We start from the raw sequence: 21,723 nt of genomic DNA on the forward strand, positions 1-21,723 counted from the left end.
CAAAATGTGTAGTCATTTTTCCTTTGTGTCCTGGCTGTTAAGAACATTGATGCCATTTTGATTCTTGATCCTTTGAATGTGGCCTTTTCTTTTCTCTCTGAAATTCTCTAGGTTTAAAAAAAAATACTCAGTGTCTTGAAACTTCTTAGTTTTTTGCTTCAGTGTGGGGCTTTATTCTGAGCACATAGTGGTCTCTTTCCATTTGGAATCATGTCTTTCAGGTCTGGAAGTTTTCTTGTGTTACTTCTTATTTAATTTCCTCCCCTTCATTTGCTCTGTTTCATCTCTCTGGATTCCTATTATTTGGGTGTTGAATCTTCTGAACTATTTTAGTTTTCTTACTTTTCTTCCCCATTTTCCATTTCTTTGGGTTTTGTCCTACTTTTGGAGAAATGTCTTTATCTTCCAACGCTTCTGTTGAATTTTTAATTTCTACTAGCTCTTTCTTCTTCTTGAAAAATTATTTCAAAAATGCTGTCTTGTGTTGTCTCTCTAAGCATGTTAAAGATACTTATTTTTGTTACTCCTTTTTACTGTTTTCCTCTCTCTGTCTTTCACATTAGAGGCTCTTCTCAAATGTTTAGTGACCCCTAGTTGCCTGTTCATATTTAAGAGTGAGTTCACATTTAGCTACCTAGCAACTTGCTGTGTATATTAGGACATGGTAGGGAAGGGGGTTACTTATTAAACAATGGGCTTCACTATGGGATGACTAGGTGAAGACCTGGCTACTTCTTTGCAGGAACTTCAACATGTTAATATTTATATCTTCTCTTGGGGCAATTTTCCCATCTCCCACCAAGCTGTCAGTCTTCAGGAGGCTGAATGGTTAAAGAAGACTGATTGGAGATGGAAGTGGAGCAGAGATGCAGTTTCTCGCTTAACCTCCCTGTTTTCAATGCCTTGTCCAGTTCCCAGACCGAGTCCAGAGCCCAACTAACCCAGCCCCTCCAGAAAGCAAACCTCCTACCTTCTGTAAGAGTTGAGGAAAGTATCTGTGAATCTTACCACTCTTCTTAAAGATCTGGAGCTGGTCTTCCTACTTTTGAGCATTGTCTCACGTTTCCAGTTCCTGTGTTTTTCCAAGACTCTGAGATGCTGGCCTAAGTTTCAGCTTTCTCCTCTCTCCTGAGGCAAGTTTCCAATTCCATCTGTTTCAAGGATTTGGTTGACACCTCTCATCTGTTGGCACTTTGTCTCCTGTTCTTTTTGCCCTTATGGATTTATGTATTTTTAGATTCCATATTGTCATTTTGGTGAGGGTGTTGAGACAAAAGAAAAAAAAAAAAACGAAAATCAATGGATGTGTTCAATCTGCCATGTTTAACGGGAAGTCCTAGTTTTGTTAAACTGTTTATTGAATGCTTTCTATGAGCAAGTGACAAGGCTAAGACTTCAGAAGTGGCCAAGGTAAATGACAAAGAGGAAGGGAGGATTTGAGGAATGTTAAAGGAAGAATTGGCAGGCCCTAGTGATTGATGAGGAATGAAAGGTAAAAGAAAGGGCCACATCCAAGATCACCCCAGCAGGTGAAGACACTGGCAGGAAGTCAGGATGGGCATTAGGTAAGCACGTTCCTGGGATTCAGAACAGGCAGTACACAGCTAGAGGCTGAGAAAGAGCAGAGGCAGAGATGGGACAGTGCTGAGCTACCTCCACGGAGATAGAGAACAGCTGGGGTGGCCAGCCCAGCCCAGGGAAAGTACTTGAGCCATGTCAGGGTGTGTGGGAATTGCAGCCTAGCCCTTTGGAGCTCCTTCTGCCCACAGAGGTAGCACCTTCACAGTTTTCCTGGCCCTCAGAGCAGACCCAGCACCTTTTCAGAGTCCAGTGCACAACATTGAGAGAGAGCAGACACTGGTCTCCAGAAAGATGTTGTAAGGAGATCTCTTCTAGGCTCCTCTGCAGAGAGAGCACATGCGTGCATGTGTGGGTGTGTGCACACTCAGTGTGCCCTCTCCCCAACCACAATGGGGCCACCTGAGGCTTCTCCAAGGCCTGGTGGGCAACTGTCTCTCCTGGTTCTTCTCCCTACACCATTTCTGTCCTTGGACTCTGCTCTCAGCCGGTGCCCATACATGCCTTCTTGTCTATTTGAGAAAGAAATACAGCCCATATCTCCCACATACCCCATTTCCCAAACTTCAGTCCTCCTCAGGCACTCTTTGCAGGCCCCTGGCTCCAGAGTTATGAGCGAAAAGGTGCCTCTCTGGCATTCAGTGGAAACCAAGGTACAGGCACCTCCACTTTGCGCTGGTGCCCCCTTGTCAGAAAGGTCTTTTCTTCTGATTTTAATTCATCTTGTCACAGTGGGAGCTAATTTCCTTATCCCCAGTGAAAGCATGCAATTTTTGAGATACGTTCTTCCTTCTGAAATTCTCTTTGGGCTACAGCTCCCCACCAATCCAACAACCTGAATCTCCCATCTTTGGCTCCTCTGTCGTCCCCAGCCCTTCCATAGGAAAAAATGAATCAGCCCTATTTGAGCAGGGGCCTTAAGCCCACTCTCCACCCTCATCTCCAGGGTCCCCAAGGCCTGGGGACACAGAGGTGACCTGAATTTGAATCCTGCTCCCACCACTACAAGCTGTGTGACTTTGGACAAGTTGCTTCATTTCTCTGAGCTTCTATTTCCTCCATCTGGGAAAAGGATGTAAGGAGATAAGATGTATAAAAATGCTGACGGATGGAGGGTTGAATCCCCCTCCCACCCCCACCTCAGGGACCAGCAGCCCAGCCTCTGAGCCACCAGCTCCATCCATGAAGGTCCGTTCCCAGCTCAGATCCACTGAGGTGCCCGCACCTTGTCAGAACTCCATCTGTCAGGAATTTATTACTAATGCATTTTATAACAGGCTTTATAATAAGATATTAAAGACTGTGGCAGCATCTAGCAAGCATTCCATAAATATTAATAACGCCTTTAGAGATGGCACCTACGGTAGAAACGGTCGGGCTTGTTCTGAGGTTTGGTTGAGGGTTGAGAATAAATCTGATGGGCGGAGAAGGGGGAGAAACGCCACGGAGATGAGAGGCGACAGCATGCTTTTTACTTTCCCCGATCTTCCCTTCTCTTGCGGCTTTGAATTTTTACACCTCTTTTGTTCACAACTTTTCCTCTGTAATATCTCTCTTGCTCTGTTAAGTTTCTCTCTCCTCTCTCCCCAGCTTTCTTCCCTCTCTCTTCTCCAGCAAACCTTCTCCCGCCTCATCCCCATCTCCCTGTGGTCCCCCGTTCTGCCCCTTTCGCCACCACCCTGTCCTATCTTCCTGTGTCCCCCGTGGTCTTCCCTCCGCCCTCCCCCTCCTCTCCCTCCGCCTTTCTTTACACTCCCTCCACCTCTGCTTGCCCTGCCCTCTGCTCTGCCTCTCTGTCTGGCCTTCTTCCTCCCTCGCTGCCCTTGCAGCCCCCACCCGTTCATTCCAGTGAGCACCCCGAGCCACCACCTCTGTAGAAGCCCAGAGCGTAATGTGACTCACACTGCGTGTGAGGAGTGAGCGATTTATCATTATTATTAACGAACAAGATCCCGTGCACAGTAGAACTTTGCCAGAGTCTATTCCCTTGTCACCCCAGGAGTAGCAATAAGATTTATTTGTCTCTGAATTGCACAGGGTGGCCCATTTACAGCAGGTCCATCAGAAGTGATGTGGAGCTTAAATGGGAGATGGAAGAGGCAGGGACCTGCCCTGTCTGTGACCTGCAATGGAGTGGGCCCCTCGCTGGGAGGGACAACCTGGCAGGTGCCAGGGGTTTGCAGGAGGTGATGCCTCAACAGGCTCCCCGGCCCCTGGGAGTATTGGGTGGCATATTGGGGCAACTTTCCCTTGAAATCGCCCAGAAGCTGTGAGGGGGTAGACAGGACTGGGCAGAGATGCCGTGAAGGAGGGGGCTCTGGAAGCAGAGCGGGGACAGAGAAGTGGGCTGAGAGGCCTGTCCCAGGAACAGGCGCAGTCACAACCCATAGGGCCTTTCCTCCAAAGACTAGATGCTCCTTTCTAGCAAAAGGTAGACCCAGAGACACTTCCATTTATTTATTTATTTATTTATTTATTTATTTATTTATTTATTTATTTTGCTTTTTAGGGCCACACTGAGACATATGGAAGTTCCTAGGCCAGGGGTCCAAGCAGAGCTACAGCTGCCGGCCACAGGCACAGCCACAGCAATGCCAGATCTGAGCCGCATCTGTGATCTACACCACAGCTCATGGCAATCCCAGATCCTTAACCCATTGGGCAAGGCTCAGTATCGAACCCACATCCTCATGTATAGCAGTCGGGTTCATGATTGCTGAGCCAAACAGGAACTTCCCAGAACCACTTTCCACAATGAATGTGTGGGGAGAAATTGCCCCAGGATGGAGCTGCCCCACCCCCAGCTGACAAGGGCCTTTTGGCTCTGCCTCCGTAGCCCAGGCCCCGAACTCCAAGACCAGGCCAAAGAGGCGCCTTCTCCCTGGTCTCCTGTCTCCAGGTGGGCAGAGCCTGGCTCTGTGGGTATCTCTTCTCCAGGCCGGTCCTGGCTGATTCTGTCAATCCCACAGTCAAGTTGTCCCCTGCCCGCCCCTGCCACCTCATATGCACACTGATCATTGCAATGACCTGAGTGGATTTGCATGTTAAAAGTATCTGGGGACACTTAAAAAGAAGAGGGAACCAGCCTCTATTCATCCAGGCTGCTTTCTTCTCCCCATATTACCTCTCATGCCCTCAGGAGCCAGGAGCACTGGTCATGAACTTTGCTTTCTGAAGCCCAGCTATGGACGTCAAAGGGGCCAGATCCCAGCAGCTGAGGGGCAGGGTGAGCCTGGGGCACAGCTATGGGAATGAGGAGGCCTTGCCCCTGGCTGGATGTGTCCTGGGAATGCCAGGGGGAGCAAGGAGCTGATGCCCATGCAGTGTGATCAAGGGGAACCCACGGAGAGGACAGCACAGACTGTCTCAGCACCATAGCCAGGGACAAGGAAGGGAGGGACAGACAGGGCTGGTAAGGCCAGGGCAGGGGAGGCCCTCAGAGCCCCCTGTCTTTGCTTTCCTACCTCACCATGCTCCATTCTCGCTACAGATGAGCTTCTTCTGCTACCCTGTAAGTGTGGCTTCTGTGTGACTTTTGGCCTGTCATGGTGCCCACGCCGTCCCTAACCAGGTGGCAAGAATTTTTTTTCAGGTCCCCATAGAAAATTGATTGAACTTCCGAGGCCCCATCTGATTGGGCTGCTTGAGTCAGGTGATTCCCCCTGGACCAGTCACGTGTGGTCTGGGTCTGAAGTCCCTTGGTACAAACATGGCCCCCTAGATCCATCCCTTTGAGCAGAGCTGTGGGTATAAAGAGCATCTCTACTTGGAAGGAGGGCGGGCAGGGAGGCAGTGGTTGGTGTCTCTGGTGGGGTGAGAAAAGCACTTGTATAGGAGTCCAGGCATTCGATTTCTAGTCCCAGTTCTGTCATTAACCACATCCCCCTTACTTTTCCCATCTATAAAACAGGAAGGCTGGGATGGATCATCTCCAGTGTTCCTTCCAGCTCCTGCACTCAAGCCACCCCTGAGTGATGTGTGCGCAAGCCTGGCTTCCATGCTCAGGAGCTTTCTTGGCTTCCACTCCCTCCCCAGCTTCAGATCTCCCCTCTCCTCTCACACGCTCCACATCCACTTCGCAGTGTCTTCAGCGGTTCTCCTATCCTGACTCTGTATTCAGCAGCCATGGATCAAGAAACAGAGATGGTCTGTTTCTGTATTTTGAAATGCCTGTTTGTCTAAGTTTATGATGAAGAGATTGATTGGCTGTTTACACTGTTTCTAATATCTCCCTTAAATAGGGCTCATCTGTGATGGTATTTTCTTACCACAATAATCATTGCAGTGGCCCTTTATTGAGTATTGCTTGATATTGCCATGTGCCTGGCTCAACAAGAGGCTTTTCATGTTTTTCACACTGTATCTCATATAATTCTTTCTCACAACCCTGGAAGGGAGGTGCTGTCAACAACTTCATTTTTATATTTGCCTTTACATGGGGAAACTGAGGCCCAAAGGGTGAATTGAACGGGATTTGTCCAAGGCCTCCAGCCAATAAGTGGAAAGGCTTGGACTCAGACTTAGAGGCTCTGACTCAGCACCCATGCTCTGGCCACTAAGTTGTCCTGCCTACAGAATACTTGCAAATCCACATGCACTTGGCCCTGGGTATAGACCCGTGCGCACATCGGCATGTTTTGGTGAAACAGCAGCTGGTGCTCAAAGATGCCCTCAGGGAGGCGCTGAGAGCTCCCGTGCACCCCATTTCCCCAAGAGAGCATGGTGCCTAGGACCTGAAATGCGGAAAGTCGGCATTCCTTCCTCTCCAACAGCTTCTCCCTTCTAAGTATATGAATGGCTCTTTGCCTGGCCTATTTAAAACCTTGTCTAAGTTATGCAGAAATGAAATGGGTTTTCACTGCAGGGCATGAAACATAATCCAAGAAGGTCAGACGCGGGACCATCCCTTCTTTTCCCCCTTTTCCTGTCTTCTTGGATCTTGCTCTTAAATCCTCTGGTCAGATGCCCAGAGAGCCCTGGACCACTTGGTGTGGATGAGTGAAATGTCCTCTCCTCCCCGAGGCAGGGGGTAGAGAGTTGACATTCTCACAGGAGCCGTCCCTCTCCTCTGGGCACTGGCTCCATGTGGGATGTGCTGTCAAGTGCTATGTAGCTGCTCCCCCGCACCTCCCGGGACTGGCCGCTCTGAAATCGGAACATGTCCATTGTTCTCCTGCAGGAACTACAGGCTCTGATGGCATGTTTTGTTCTGGAGCTCGAGGCTGACTCTGGCCCTCATGTGTCATATGTCCATGTTGGACCTAGAGAGGGGGAGAGGGAGAGAGAGAGAGCTATAGGGTAACTGAGCATCTCATAAAGGTCTCCTCCAGACCAGTGCCACTGCAGTAGCACGTTGCGTGGAAGCTGGCTTCAGTGAGCCCAGTACTCAAGGAGTTCAGTTTCCAGGGCTTTGCACGTGGTGGTCCAGGGGAGGTCCTTGCAGAGTACCTGTGTCCATCAGGATCTCCCAGAAACAGTTCATCTCAGATAGTCCCAATAAAGGCAATTCAGTGATGACAACTTCCAGAAGGGTTGCGGGGCTAGGGGGACATTACGGGATGTTGAGGCTCCAGAGACTAGCAGTGCTGGGAAGCTCCTGGCGCTGAAGAGGCAGGGGGAGGGGCTGGAGCCCACCCCCTAAGAGCTGGGGCCAGGGAGGAAGGATAGCTGGACTGGAGCTGGAGGGATGGGGGAAGTCATATTGCAGCTCTTTCTCCTCCTGCCTCCTCCCCAAACTCTGAGCTCCTACCAGCACCTCCTACTGGCAGAAGCCAGCCAGCAAGGGAGCCCGGGCTGGGACTGCAGTCCATTGAGGCCACCTGGGCTGGGCAGTAGGCGGGGGAGATCATGGCAGAGCAGGGTACTCAGTGGGTCTGGGGGTTGCAGGCAGGGTGTCATTAATAGTCATAGTGTGTCTTGATGCCTCCCTGCCCTACACTGGAGAGGGTTCTTGTCTGCCCTCCTCTAGAAGGCATTCAGACACTAACATCGCAAACTGCTGTCTTCTAAGCGCTTATCATATTCTGGGAGGTGTACACTCCTGAGCTCGTGTACTCTTTCATCTAACCCTATGGGATACTGTTCACTTCACAGTACAGAGCAGGGATTAAGGATCAGAGAGATTAAGTAACCAGCCCAAAGATTCACAGTAAACCTCAGGTTCCGACAGAGGTGTGTTCATCGCTGAAATGCAAGCACTTGTCAGCGCACCTGATTCTCTTTTGGAGGGAAAGCGAGCATGTGTTTTCCAGGCCACTGAGCTGGGCAGGGCAGACCTAGCAAAGGCAGAGCAGGTTCAGAAGCTTAGAAATGTGAGGGAGCCTGCCAAGTTGGAGAAGTACAAACAGCTCTGCCTCCCAGGAAATAGTAAACTGATAAAGACAGATACTACCCGTGATCTGAGCCCAAAAGCCAGGAAGCGGTAATTGTCAGGAAATTAAGTGTGAAGGAGGAGGCAGGGCCAGACCATGAGGTCCTGTGTCCCACGCAGAGGGGAGAAATGTTTTGAGTAGAGCTTGAGATCACAGGCTTGGGCAAGTTGCTTAACCTCTCTGAGCCTCAACTCCCTTTTCAAAAATGAGATTGTAATTACCACCTAGAAAGCTACTTGTTACGGAGCTGACAGGTGGAGCCCACACACAGCCATGGCACAGCAGGTGAGTCCTCCCTGTCTCTGGGAAGAGCCTCACCAGGTTGCTGATCTCCAGATATGTCCAGAGCTCACTAAGCTGGGAAAAATTGGACTCACCCAACATTTTGCAGGCATGGCTTACATGTCAGGTGTTCCAGTGGGCGCGGCAGTGATGAGAGCTGACAGTTGGGCAGAGGATGCCAACAGAATAGAATGTGCTAAGTGCCATCATAGACATTTGCTCATGTCTCGTAAAGGATATTTGTTAGTCACCTGCCATGTGCTAGGCACCGTGCTGTGCAAGGCAGATGGAGCCCTACGGCTTCCATGGGGCACAGGTGCTACAAGGGGAAGCAGGCACCGAGCAGGGAATTACAGAAGAAATGTGGGTGATGAAAATTTCAGGGTGCTCTAGGGCCCTGAATATGAACAGAGGCAAGGGTTGGAGGCATGGTAGGGGCTGACCTGCCTTAAGGGTCTGGAAAGCCTCTATGAGGAAGTTACATTTAACTGGAAGCCCCAGGTCAGAAGCGGGCAGGGCTCTCTACACAGTGTATAGCAAAGGAATCCTGGAAGGCTCCCAGGAGGTGGTGACATTTGAATAGGTTTTATGGTCCTCTCTGGTTACAGGCTGCCATGGCCCAGGGATGGCCTGTGGATACCCCACCCTCAGACAAACAAGGTCATCCCTGTGGGTCAGACAAAGCCCCCAGACCCTCTGCCACATCGCATATCTTATACTTCCCATCTCCCTGCCCTTGTAACCTCCCAACACACAGACTCCCAGGCGCCCTCGAACAGCTCATGCCTGAGGCTTGGGCAGCCAGGGGGCACCTGACAGAGGAAGTGAAACTGCCAAGAAACAGGGGTTTGGGGACCAGAAGGCCTTCATCCGGAACTCCAGGACGAGCAGATCATTTTTGGAACTGGTGCTGTTACAGCTACCAGGAGGCCATCAAAAAATGAAAAAAAAAAATAGATATTGCATTTTAAATTCTTCAGAACCCTCTTAGAATAAAAATGACAAAGCCGCAGGTCTGGTTGGCTAGAGGGACGTGGTTAATGGGCTTCGGGGGAATAGTCACTGACGGAGGCAGCTGCTCCGAGCTCCAGCTCACCCTTTTATTTGCTTTGCTTCACCCGCAGAACACACCGGTGGGGACCCCTATCTTCATCGTGAACGCCACGGACCCCGACCTGGGTGCTGGTGGCAGCGTCCTCTACTCCTTCCAGCCCCCCTCGCAGTTCTTTGCCATCGACAGTGCACGTGGCATTGTCACAGTGACCCGGGAGCTGGACTACGAGACCACGCAGGCCTACCAGCTCACGGTCAACGCCACGGTGAGTCACAGCACCGCCCGCCCCCCGCAACCAGATGTCTGCCCCTCCCACCCGCAAAGAGAGCACAGAACATCCACCTCATTCCCTGCTAGTCAAGGCTTATAATAGTGATGCCAGTGACCATCATCCTCATCATAACAGCTGGGGAGTTCCCGGTGTGGCTCAGTGGTTAAGGACCCGACCATTGTCTCTGGGAGGATGTGGGTTCGATCCCTGGCCCCACTCAGTGGGTTAAAGGACTGGTGTTGCTGCAAGCTACAGCTAAGGTCCCAACTGTGACTCAGATCTGGTGTTGCTGTGGCTGCGGTGCAGGCTGGCAGCTGCAGCTCCAATGTGACCCCTAGCCCAGAACTTTCATAATTCACAGGTGTGGCCATAAAAAGAAAAAGAAAATAACAACAGTTGATATTACTGAAGCTTCCTGCTGTGTCCCTTGAATGGACTGTCTCCATTAAACCTCATAATAACCCCATGTCATAAATATTAAGGTGCCCATTTCACAGATGTGGAAACTGAGGCATAGGAGCAATTCATTGACTTGACAGTTGGACTGCTGGGTGACTGGTAACCCCACAGGGCATTCCTAGCGCAGGGTGTCCTCTCAGTCTCTGGGACACAGGACGGAGGTGTCAACCCAGCCGTGTCCTGACACCACCCAACATGTAGGAGCCAGAGGGGCCAGGCATCCTGATCACTGGTCTAGAGTGGTGATGCTTACATAGAAGGGAGCACCCATCTCCAACGTACTGGGGGCTGGGAATTCCAGATGAGTTAGTCGGGAGAGGGAGGTGGGGGAGAAATGACTATCCCATTTTATGGTGACACTGTTGAGACTCACAAGCTGATGGGTAGTGGATGGCAAGAAACCAAACCCAGGTCCCATGGCCGGGAGTCTCTGAGTCTCCAGAACAGCACAGCTGCTTGGGCTCTGTCGCCAGCTATCATCAATGGCAGGCCACACCCTGAGTAGAGTCCTTCCCCTATATCCCCCTTCTCCCTGCTTCTGGCTTCTGCCTCTAGGCACACATGGAGCCTCTAGCTGGCATCAGGGCAAGAGCAGGCCTGTTGTCCCTTAGACTTCTGTTTACAAAGCTCAGGTCAACAGTGAAACAAATCATAGGAGTCCCTCTTGACCCTGAGGACCCATTAGCCTGACACTGGCATCTACCACCTGGCCCCATGGCACTGCAGCAGGGCTGCCAGCAGCATTAGAGACTCCACTTGGCAGGTCACAGAGCACAGTTTGAAGGAAGAGGTTCTCCCAGGATTGGACAAGATTCCAAGAGGCCCCAAGAATCAAGAAGTGCAGACTTTTTCTTTGCACCTGATCCACGGCCCCCGGGGAGACCACTTCAGTTGACGCCCACATTCTTACCTTCTCCCCTGGTTAACTGTGAGCCACTTAACCAGGGGAGGACTGTGTGCTGCTATTTGTAAAACTGCCTTCTGGGATCAAGGGGACCTGCAAGAGGAGTTCCCCTTGTGGCTTAGTGGGTTAAGAACCTGACTAGTATCCATGAGGATGCAGCTTTGATCTCTGGCTTCTCTCAGTGGGTTAAGGATCCCATGTTGGGTCACAGACACGGCTCGGATCTGGCATTACAGTGGCTGTGGTGTAGGCTGGCAGCTGTGGCTCTGATTCATCCTCTAGCCTGGGAAACTCCATATGCTGCGGGTGTGGCCCTAAAAAAGAAAAAAAGAATAAATGAATAAACAAACAAATAAGGGGACCTGCAAGACCAGAATCCACTTTTTGTCTACACCTGTATCCATCTTCAATCCCTTGTGCCCCTCCCACCACTCTCCATTTGCACACACCTGGGCCCAGAAATGCAGAGATGCTTGCTCTCTTTCTCACTATGAACTTGTCTCCCAGGGGTAGTTTCCATCTACCATAGAAATGGCTTTGGACCAGTGGGGAAGAGACCAGAGCTGGGCACAGACCGGAATCTGGGTGGCTGGCTTTTAAGAGGCTGGGCTCAAGCTGAGGTGGTGAATGCAGTTAAATTGTCGTTGATCTTCCAGCCATCAGGCCTTGAAGGAGTAGAGCAGGAGGGACCCTAGAACTCCCTTAGGTCTTGACTGTTCCCCAACCTGACACACAAGCCCTCTCAGGGCTGGCGCTGTTCCCTGCACCGCTGGGCATTTTCCCAAGGAGATTTTCCCTTGGAGCATCTCAGGGAGCCACTAATGGGTAGGTAGCTGGTGGGCAAGTGTGAGGACTCCCCTGGAAACAAGCTGCTGAGAACTGTAGATGCCAGAGTGACAGCTGGAAGTCTGGCCAGGTTCCTGCCTGGTCAGATGTGCCCGCTGCCATCCCCTTTCCCCAACCACAAAGCAAGCCCAGGATGGGCTGGATGGATGCATCTGTGGCAGGAGCAGGACTGCAGCTGCAGGTGTGAGACTGGGAGGGCAGGTATCAGGCTGGACAGAGCTAGCTGCCCATAGAAGCCTGGAAATAGCAAATCAGAGCCACTTGCATCCCTGGCCCAAGAGGTCAAGGGACTTCACCCTCTAGCCCTACCTGCCTGGTGGAGATTCCTGGCCCTGGCTGAGAGTTCTCACCATGAGTGGTCCCTGCGCCTGGGCTGTGGGTCCCCTTGTCATAGAAGCCGAGAGTCCATCTCCACTGTGGATCTTCTGCCCAACTCCTCCTGCCTCCAGACTCCCCCCTCCCTTGCTGCGCCCATGACACATCCCCGAAGCTGCTCTGCCCTCTCCTTTGCTGCCCCCCGAGGACTCTCGGGAGCAACCAGCCCCTCCTTCCTCCCCAAGGCTCTGCACTCTCTGGAGGGCAGGGGCAGGCACACAGCTTGCATTGTTCAGGGCACCCCAGACAGACCAAGGCAGATTTCCTCCTTGGACATTCACTCCTCAAATCCCAGACCAGGGAACTTACAAGCCCCAGAGTCCATAGAGGTCACTCCAATGAGTCCTTTCATCTCGCAGAAGTGGAAATTAAGATTTCAGAAGGGAAGGACGCTTATTCAAGGTGACCCAGCAAGTCAGTGACTCGGCTGATGTTAGCGCCCCAGATCAAGATAGGGCAAGGGTTTATGTTGAAGGGACCTGAGTTTGAGTCCTGGCCATACACTTACCAGCTATGTGACTCAGGGCCAGTTACTTGACCTTTCTGAGTCTCTGTTCCATCTGAATAATGGGGCACATAATACCTGCGGAAGCAAATAAGGTGTCTGGCGTGGTGCCTGGTATATAACCTGTGGTTAGCGTGAGTTTCTCATTTTGTTGGCTGTTGTTATTCAGCAGCAGCAACTGTTTCAACAGGTTATCACTGCTGAGGGTAATAGGAGGGGGGGTCTCTGGTGTCCTCTCTTTCATAGGACCACATTTCCAACTAGAAGGGTCTAAACATTGCCTGCCTGGTCCCATGGCCTGCATGACTTCTTAGGATTCTTTCCCAGAGTCCCCCAAATGTCACATGCCCTGGAGCGCCCCCTACTGGTTCTACCAGAAAAGTTGCTTGACGGTAAACCTAGAGTGCAGAGCAGGGATGCAGATCCCGGAGGAGACCCCTGTGTGGTCAAATGGCCTTTCTTCCAAGGAACCCCCACCCCTCTTTGGATGCGAGGGGGAAGGAAGTGGACATGGAGAGGGCCAGCGGTCCCCTGGCTGAATCCAGAGAAGGAGCCAAGGGCAGCACCATCCTTTTACCCCAAGTCCATCATTCCACCCACCAGATAGCCAGGGTGGTCAGGCCTAGGCCAGGCTGGCAGCAGATGAGGCTCTACCCCAGCCCTAATTTGTGACAGTGGATAAGCCACCTTCCACTGGGCCTTGGGGACACTGTGTTTTCCTGTATAGGTCAGTGGTCACTGAGGGTTCTTAGCATTTCTGAGCTTCTGTGAGCCGATGCTTTTCCCTGTGGGAGTGTTGGAACACATATGTGCATGTGTGCACACGTGTTTGTGCCCATGGGTATCGTGTGTGTGTGTCCATGTGTGTGCACATCCACCATCGCTGAACCTAAGGCTGTGTGTTCTTTGTCCTCTAAGGATCAAGACAAGACCAGACCCCTGTCCACCCTGGCCAACTTGGCCATCATCATCACAGACGTCCAGGACATGGACCCCATCTTCATCAACCTGCCTTACAGCACCAACATCTATGAGCATTCTCCTCCGGTAAGACTCTCCCGGCCCTTAGAGACTTCCCTCTGAGCTTCTGGGAGGGATGGGGCCCTGTTTGGTGGGGCAGGCTCCTTGGCATTATGCACTCCACCAAACTCCTATGCATGGCAGTGATGGGTGTCCCAGCACAGTGAAAACTGAGCCCTTCACTGTCTCCCTTCATCCCCAGAGGGCTCTGAGTGCCAAAGTGCAGAGACTGACTAGTGCAAGGGAAGGGGGCAGTTCAGTAGGATTCATGTGAGATGATGGGGATGCCTGTGGAAGATCCAGCCTGGGCTGGAGAGAAGATTTGGACCTGGCCAGGCTCACCAAAACCTCAGTGGGCTGAGCCATGCCTATCATGGGTCCACTGGTCAGTCTGCCTTTCTTGGCCAACCGGTGCTGCTTGAGATGGTGGCCCCTTGCCCTCTGCCCTGCAGGCCCTCTCAGGCTCGGCTCCTCCTTGAGAGCTCACAGCTCCAGCTGCCCCTCCTCACTGCCCAGGTTCTGGGTTTCTCAAGGCTATGTTTTCAAGAGATGCACCTGATTGGCTGTGCTCATGATTTTGTGCCATGTCGCAAGGTCATAGGTTGCCAGCCAGCCTGTACATGGGCTGCCTATGAGCCCGGTGTCCCCTGTGGCCCAAGCAGCCGTGACAGGGGGTCTCGGAGAACAGAGCGTGTCACTGCCATGGGGAAGGGGCTGTGGGTGGGTGGCTTTGCTCAGCCGAGGGCCAAACAGGTGGGGATAGGCATCCCCTGTCCGGCAGCCATCCATGCTTTTGTACAGACTAGGGTAACACACTTGCTTTGTGCTGATGAATCAGAAAAAGGCGGCTCCTCCGGGCAGACACAACTCTGGACGTGAAGCTCGGGGAGTGGCTCTGTGGAAAGAGAACTGCACCCCTCTTTCTGAAGGAACTCAGCATGCTTAGGGGAAGGACACAGCTTTGGGAGCAAAGGGGGCGCCCACCTGAACACGTGGATATTCAGGGCCCTGCCTACACATCTGCACAGGCCCACAGCGTCGGGGGAGGTGAGAGGCAGGCTCCCCTGAGCAGCGTGCAAGCTGTGCTCCTGGACAACCACAGACCAGGGAGCCTGCCCCCCAGTTGGGGACCATGGTCTGTCCTCCTCCGAGTACCATGCTTCATCTCCAGGTGTGAGGGGCTAGGCACTTCCTTCTTGGGGCCACCTGAGGGCTGGAGGATCTGACAAGCAAGGTGCCTTTTGGCTTCCTGTCCCCGTCTCCAAAGCTGCTTCAAGAGTAGAAGGGGACATCTGAATGTCTGCACCTTAGCCCTCTCTTTCTGGTCCATGGGCAGCAGGAGCTTGGGTTTTTGAGCCTAAAGGCTGCCTCCACCGAAACCTCTTTGCTAAGCCCACATGTTCTCAGCCCCAACCTTTCAGGTGAGGTGGGCCCTTCCACCTGCCCCGGCCACTAGCTGTCCCCTTTTTATCACTCAGTCCTCCTGCCAGGCTTCCTCACCCTCAGCTTCCCTGCTGAACTGTGAGAGGTGGGGGAGTGGCAGGAATGGGGTCTGCTGTGGGCATAGCACACCATGGGTGCTCAGGAAGTTTTTATGGAATGAATGAATGAACAAATGCCGCAGTCAGACCAGCCCTCTCCCTGTCCTGCCATCCTCATCACCCCTGTGCCTGCTTCCGTCACCAATCCGAAGTCCACCCAGCTGTTGGTTCCCAGATCACTGACCACCTTTTTTTTTTTTTTTTGTCCTTTTCCTTTTGCTAGGGCCACTCCCACGGCATATGGAGGTTCCCAGGCTAGGGGTCTAATTGGAGCTGTAGCCACCAGCCTACACCACAGCCACAGCAACACAGGATCTGAGCCACATCTGCAACCCACACCACAGCTCACGGCAACACTGGATCCCTAACCCCCTGAGCAAGGCCAGGGATTGAACCAGCAATCTCATGGTTCCTAGTCGAATTCGTTAACCACTGCGCCACGACAGGAACTCCTGACCACCTTCTTTAGAATTTTTTTTTTTTTCCTGGTTTTATTGTCACCAGCTGGTAGGCATAGCCATCCCTCTCCCCCAACTCTGGTGCAGTTCGCTCTCTCTGTGCTGCCTAACTTACTGCTGAGCTGTAACCACACCCGTAACCTTCAGTGATATGTAAGTGGGTTATTTTGGGGCTCCTGGTCATCGAGGTGCCTGAGTCTTTAGGATCTGGTCTCAAAGCTTCCACAGGCCTCCCAGGGCATGGCACCCAGGGCTGAGTGCAGGGAATACAGGCAAAGCCAAATTGTAGATTGAAGTGGGGCCGTGATGGTGTCCGGGCAGCCAGGGAAACCCAGAGAAGGTCCCTGCACTACTGTGCACTTGCTTGGCGACATCACACAACCTCCAGACCGCATCCTCCTTGGGAAACTGGGGCAAAGGCCGTCTCAGTAGTGCCTCCCAGGGCTGTGGGTGTTAGGGATGGGAGCACCCAGCAGTGCCGTCCTAGCAGACATTAGAACTCGGTGGTCAGGTGTTTGGATTGGGTAGGGGGCGGGGATCCCCACTTCAGCTGCCTCTCCTCAGAGTCTCATTCATCAGCAAGAGGGGCGTGGTGCAAGCATCCTCCGAGACCCCTCAGTGTGTCTTATCTTTCGCCGCATCCCTGTATCGTAGCCAAGGAATACTAAATCACACTATTACTACGCATGTTCCTTTCAGATCTATCAATTTCTGAGTCCTTCCACCCATTCATTCCATTTTTCACTCTTTTACTCATCCTGAAGAAGCTTATTAATCCCCTGCTGTGTGCAGGGCCCTATGCTAAGTAAGCCACACCCTCTCTTTTCCAGATGCTTCCAAGGCTCCTCCTAGGATGATCCCTCAGAACAGACAAATGGGGCCACTCCTGCGCCCTTTATGCTCGGTCTCTTAGCCTCTGATCCGGTTCTCCCTTAGGTTGAGAGACCTTGATATCTCTTTGCCTGGCCAGGGCTGTCCCTTTGACCCCGCGAGGGCACTAAAGCCCGTGCCTGGGGGGCTCCCAGGGAGCAGACCTGAGTCCCCCTTCTTGGGCTGTGACTGGACTTAGGGGAGCCAGACAAGGAAGTAAGTCTGGGGCTTCGGCCTCTCCCAGCACCCACAGCATCCCCTCCATGTCCACACATCTCTGCCCTTCCTCCGGCCTCCACGCTGGAAAGTTTAGCTCATCTTTTGCACAGCTTCCCATATACCCGAAGCCTGATTTTTCCAGGCTCTAATCAGTTTCCATGCCTTGATCTGGGCCCTCTATGTCCCTTTACAGTGTGGAACCCTGATTTAATGCAGCCTTTCCCAGACTGGGCCAGGGCTGAGTAGCCCACAGCCTCCTCAGCTCCGCTCCAGGCCCGGGGACCCTGGTGTCCCCCAGCCCCAGCCCTGCCTCTGATGGCCTGGGGCCTCCACCCAGACCCTCACCCACACCCCCTTGCTCCCCCTCTTTATCTGCGGCTCCCAGCATGTATGCCTCCCTCTATCAGTGTATCAGGCCGGCATGCCTCATCTAAAGTGTATATATTACCTAATAAAATCCTTCTTATTTGGGATTATTGCATCAAATTTTAATTTCCTCACTCGAGCAGCAGCATGTCGGCCTGCCCGTCAGTGAAGGACCGATAGAAGGTGAAAAGAGCGGATAAACTGCACAAATTACTGCCAGCCGATGCCTATCAGCCCTTTGACTGGAATTGACTGGAATTAAGGACTGAGAAATAGGATTTTCTGCCTCAGAATCTGCTGTGGCAGCTCTTGTCGGAAGTCCCCTTCAGCCCCCACCAGCCTCCCCCCGCCCGTCCAAGGACGCCTCCCATTCCCGAAGCAAACTGCACGTCCACCTTTCAAGTCTTTAATCCTGTCATGGAAATGGGGTGGGGGCAGCTGGGCTGGCTGGGAAGGAGGTGGACGGGCCCCTCTGAGGCTCCAGCTTTCAGCCACTGTCCTGGCCTGCAAATTTGGAAGGAGGCAGCCCCAAAAGGGAGAGACAGTTTCCTTCTAGAGCAGTCCCAGTTGCTGTCAACTCCCGATTTCCCTACTGGTACCCAAGTCTCAGAGGTAGGGCTGCCTGACACCCCTCCCCCAGCCCGTCCCAGCCCTCCGTCTCCCCCAGTCACCTTCCCCGACCCAGTCCCACTCACCACACCTCATAACTTTAAGCAAATCCCCACCCTCAAGCCTCAGTCTCCCCACATGTACCCTCACTGTGAGGGGGCACGAGGGAAGAGTGAAGGAAGCTATGCAGGTGGCCCAGCACATGGCTTTGCGCACAGTAGGTGCTCTATTAATGCTAGCTCTCCCTGTGAGCTCCTAGCTGTTCTCTCTAAGGGATGCCCAGAAAACTCCTTACTTCTCAGGCAGGTACCATCAACCTGGAGTCCCGGGGAGTCTGCATTTGCTGAAATTGTTTGGAACATGACATGTGTGCATTGTCTGGGAAGACGTGTCTTAGTTTTCATCAGATATTCCTGGTGGTTCCAGGCCCCAGTGAATAGTGACAGTCCCTTTAATAGCATTTGATGTGTCCCAGATACTATTTCAAGGGTTTTATGTGTCTCACTTGCTGAGATGTGGGAACCGTTACACCCATTTTATAGATGGGGAAAACTGGGCAGCGAGCGGTGAAGTAGCTCACCCAAAGGATTCAAACCCAGGCAGCCTGACCAGAGTCAAACCCTTAACCCCCTTGCTGTTCTGATCTCCCCACAATAAGGAGTGGGGACTCGCAGGCCTATGTGCCTTTAGGCTCATTTCCCAGCAGGCCTCCTCCTTGCAGTGTGGGTACCTGTAAAGGGAAGAAGCCCTGTGGCCAGGTGGGCTTCTAGCCCTTCTGTGCCCACCCACCTGCTCTCTTGGCCACACCCTGGTGCACCCCCAGCTGGGGCCCCTCTCTGGAGCGCCAGCCAGGGAGAGTCTCCCCCAGAAAGGGGCTGAGCCCCATGGCGGGCTCCTCTCCATCCCCCATCTTTGGAAATAAGTTGCAGTATATTGAAAATATAATCACTGAGACTCTGAAACAAGAGCCGTGGGTTCCCAGGAGCCCCCATTCCTCCCCATTAATTCCTTCTCATAACATTTCCAGTCTTTGTGGCTGCACTTGTATTAAAAGCTCAGGGTTTTATTAAAAATGGATTTATTTATCCAAAAAGAGATGAAACCTCAAACTTTGTCAAGAGCCCTTTAAAGCTCACTTCGTGGAAGCTCAGGTGTGGCTCTTCCTGGGGAGAGCCAGCCTCTTTGTCCTCTGGTCCTGGCTCGCCTGCTGGCCCCCTCTGAGCCCCTCCCACCCACGGGGACTCCAGGCTGCCCGGGCAGGGCTGCTCACTGGGGGTGCTCCCAGAGCTCTGAGGACTAAGGGTCCCTTGGCCACCAGCTCCCCTCTTTGCACAAGCCAGCACTGACCCGCTCTCAGTCCTCCTGAGACTCACTGTCCTGGGCCGGACCAGCCCTGACAGCCCTCGTGCACCTGCAGGCATGTAGCTGCCCCTTGAAGCTTATTGTTCAGTGACTCTCTGGAGTGGAGCTTGGGCAGGCACTGGGCTCAGTCAACCTGGCAGGCAAGTCCCTGCCCTCAGCAGACCAGGGGCGGCCAGGGCACCCTCCTGACAGAATGCAAGTGGGGCTCAGGTCAGATGGGGCTGTAAAGAGGGACCTGGCCCTGTGGTCAGAAAGCCCTTCCCAGGAGCTGGAGCCTCAGGCCAACATCCTCCACTCTCAGATCCTCCTCCTGGAGCCAAACTTGGCCTCTCCTGTGTAAGGAGTGATCCCCAGGAAAAGTATAGCCCCTGAAAGCATTGCCCCAGGGGGCAATGGGGGAGAGCTATTAGTGTAGAGACCCTTCAAACCTAATGCAGTGCTTCCTGAATGACTTCCCACGGACCCCCGGGTCTGGGGCTGTTAACAGATGTTACATGAAAAGAGTCGGTCTTCAGCTCAGAAGGCAGGGAGAACAAACATTAACAGATTTCTTTACCACTTAACTGCTTCTGGGAGCCCTTACCACACTAATGCCCATTGTGCATTTCCAAGGGCAGGATGGGGGAGGTACATTTTCCCATATTTGGCATGAACAGAGGCTTATAAAGTGCATGGCACATAGCCACGGCTTCCATAAGTGACAGTCATCATAATTATGGCAACTTGTACAGACGCCGCATCACCTGGCAAGTAAGCAGTTGGAATCAAAGTACCTGAACTTGAATCCTGGCTTCCCATTCACTCCTTGGACCTTGGAAAGGCCACTTCACTCATGGCCCTCAGTTTCCTCATCTGTAGAATGGAGCTCTCTCCTGGGGTAGTTGTGAAGGTGAATGAGTTAGTGCATAGAAAGCATTTGCAGCAGTTCCAGGCACAGAGCGAGGGCCAGAGAAGGGCCTCTACAGCAGCAGGTACTCGGATCCTCAGAACCCACTTCGGGAGATGCTCCTTTAATGGCGTCTTTCTCTGACTTTGTAACAGTCTGTTTCCCCCCAGGAGGTCTAGCTAGAGCTCCTGCCTTGGGGAGGGGGGTCGGGATCTCCCCAGGGGATGGGGACAGGGCTGACCTGCTTTCTAGCAGCCAGGGAAACGGCAGCCTGGGCCAGATCCTCCGGCTGGTGTGAGGGAACCTGGAGAGCAGAGTGAAGGTTGCACTGGGTGAGGGGCGGCTCAGCCAGTGGTGGTGGTGGTGGTGGTGGTGGTTCAGAAGACCGTGGTGGCCTCCAGACTTGTGCTCATCCTGGAGATGCTCACTTTCAGAATCTATGATGCTTTCATTTATAGAGTGAGTGATCCATGATGTTCTCCTTTACTCAGGCTCTAGTGAAAACAAGGTCCCAGGGTTTTGCGATTATTCATGTTAAGATGGGGCAAACTGAAACCAGAGAGGTACAGCACCCCTCCTGAGGTCACATAGCAATTTGATGGGTGGTGGAGATAGAGACCAGCTCTCTTGTCCTCCTGCTGGATGCTCTTCCATCAGCACTTCTTTCCTGGGTGGTTCATCCGAATGAAGGGAGAACGGGAGGGGAACAGGGAGCAAGGACATCAGCAAGATTGGGCCTCTCCAAAGAACACTGAGGTGTTTGCCTGGGGGCCTTAGTGTAGGTCTCCAGGACCACGGGGACTGCTGAGCTCTGCACACTCGGCACCTGCTTCCTCGGTTCATTACAGGAGGAGGGAAGCTTGGGGGCCAGGACAGCTACAAAGAAGAAGAGCAGCCTGAGCGCTGGGCAGCCAAACTCAGGTCCTTCCTCTCTCCCATCCAGGGCACGACGGTGCGCGTTATCACCGCCATCGACCAGGATAAAGGACGTCCCCGGGGCATTGGCTACACCATCGTCTCAGGTAAGGCCCAGGCTGCCCTGGTCCCCCACCACCACCCAGGAAGAGCCATCCTAGGAGTGTCAGGCTCTGAGGGGCTGAGGAGAGGTCTGTGGGTGTGTGGGACGGTGACATAAGGGGACCTGTCCCCAGGGACTACACTGGCCGTAGGCCCTGGACAGGAGATTGACTGGATGAAGGACGGAGGGACGGGGGGGGAGAAGAGGAGTTTGGGATGGAGCTCAAGGTGCCTGGGGCTGCCCAGGTGGTGTTGCGGGCCAGGTGCATGTGCCGCTGGCCAAGATCTCAGGCCTCTGGGCACTTTGGGGCTCAGGGTCCTTGGTGACTCCTTTCTAACCTGTGTCAGTTCTGGGGTTTTCTTTGCTTTTCTTTACTTCCTTGATGAAAAGATGGCAGTTTTTACTTCATTTTGGAACTAATACAGCCATAGCTTTGGCAGATTTCATGCTCTTTTCACATATCTGACCATTCGAAAGCCTTGTCTGGAATGTTATTAGGAGGCATGGAAGCCCCCCCGTCCCACCTGATCTCTTGGTTAAGCAGAATAGTGACTGAATGCAAAGAGGATTCTGGTCGATGGGACTCCTGATCCCATATCCCCACCCAAAGACTAACAAAGCAGCAGCTCCTTGGCTGTCTTGGGAACAGGTGGCTTTGGAACAAGGGAGCTGGTGAGAGGTCCAGCAGAAACTGCTCACCCACACACAGATTTTGTCCTTGTCCTTCCA

The 21,723-nt window shown here is 52.8% G+C and overlaps 1 protein-coding gene across 6 annotated transcripts in view; it reads left to right on the forward strand.

Moving 5' to 3' along the window:
* Positions 1 to 21,723, forward strand: part of CDH23 (cadherin related 23) — a 467,077-nt gene that overhangs the window by 189,746 nt on the left and 255,608 nt on the right. For all 6 annotated transcript variants that reach the window (XR_002338421.1, XM_021072656.1, XM_021072657.1 and 3 more), the window contains 3 exons: positions 9,356 to 9,550; positions 13,564 to 13,692; positions 20,920 to 20,998. Coding sequence is in view for 5 of the 6 variants with exons in the window: in XM_021072656.1 (XP_020928315.1) it covers positions 9,356 to 9,550; positions 13,564 to 13,692; positions 20,920 to 20,998 (403 nt within the window). In the remaining variant the exon portion in view is untranslated. The remainder of the gene's footprint in view (positions 1 to 9,355; positions 9,551 to 13,563; positions 13,693 to 20,919; positions 20,999 to 21,723) is intronic.

This window comes from Sus scrofa, chromosome 14 (assembly GCF_000003025.6).
Source record: "Sus scrofa isolate TJ Tabasco breed Duroc chromosome 14, Sscrofa11.1, whole genome shotgun sequence".
Lineage (NCBI taxonomy): Eukaryota > Metazoa > Chordata > Mammalia > Artiodactyla > Suidae > Sus > Sus scrofa.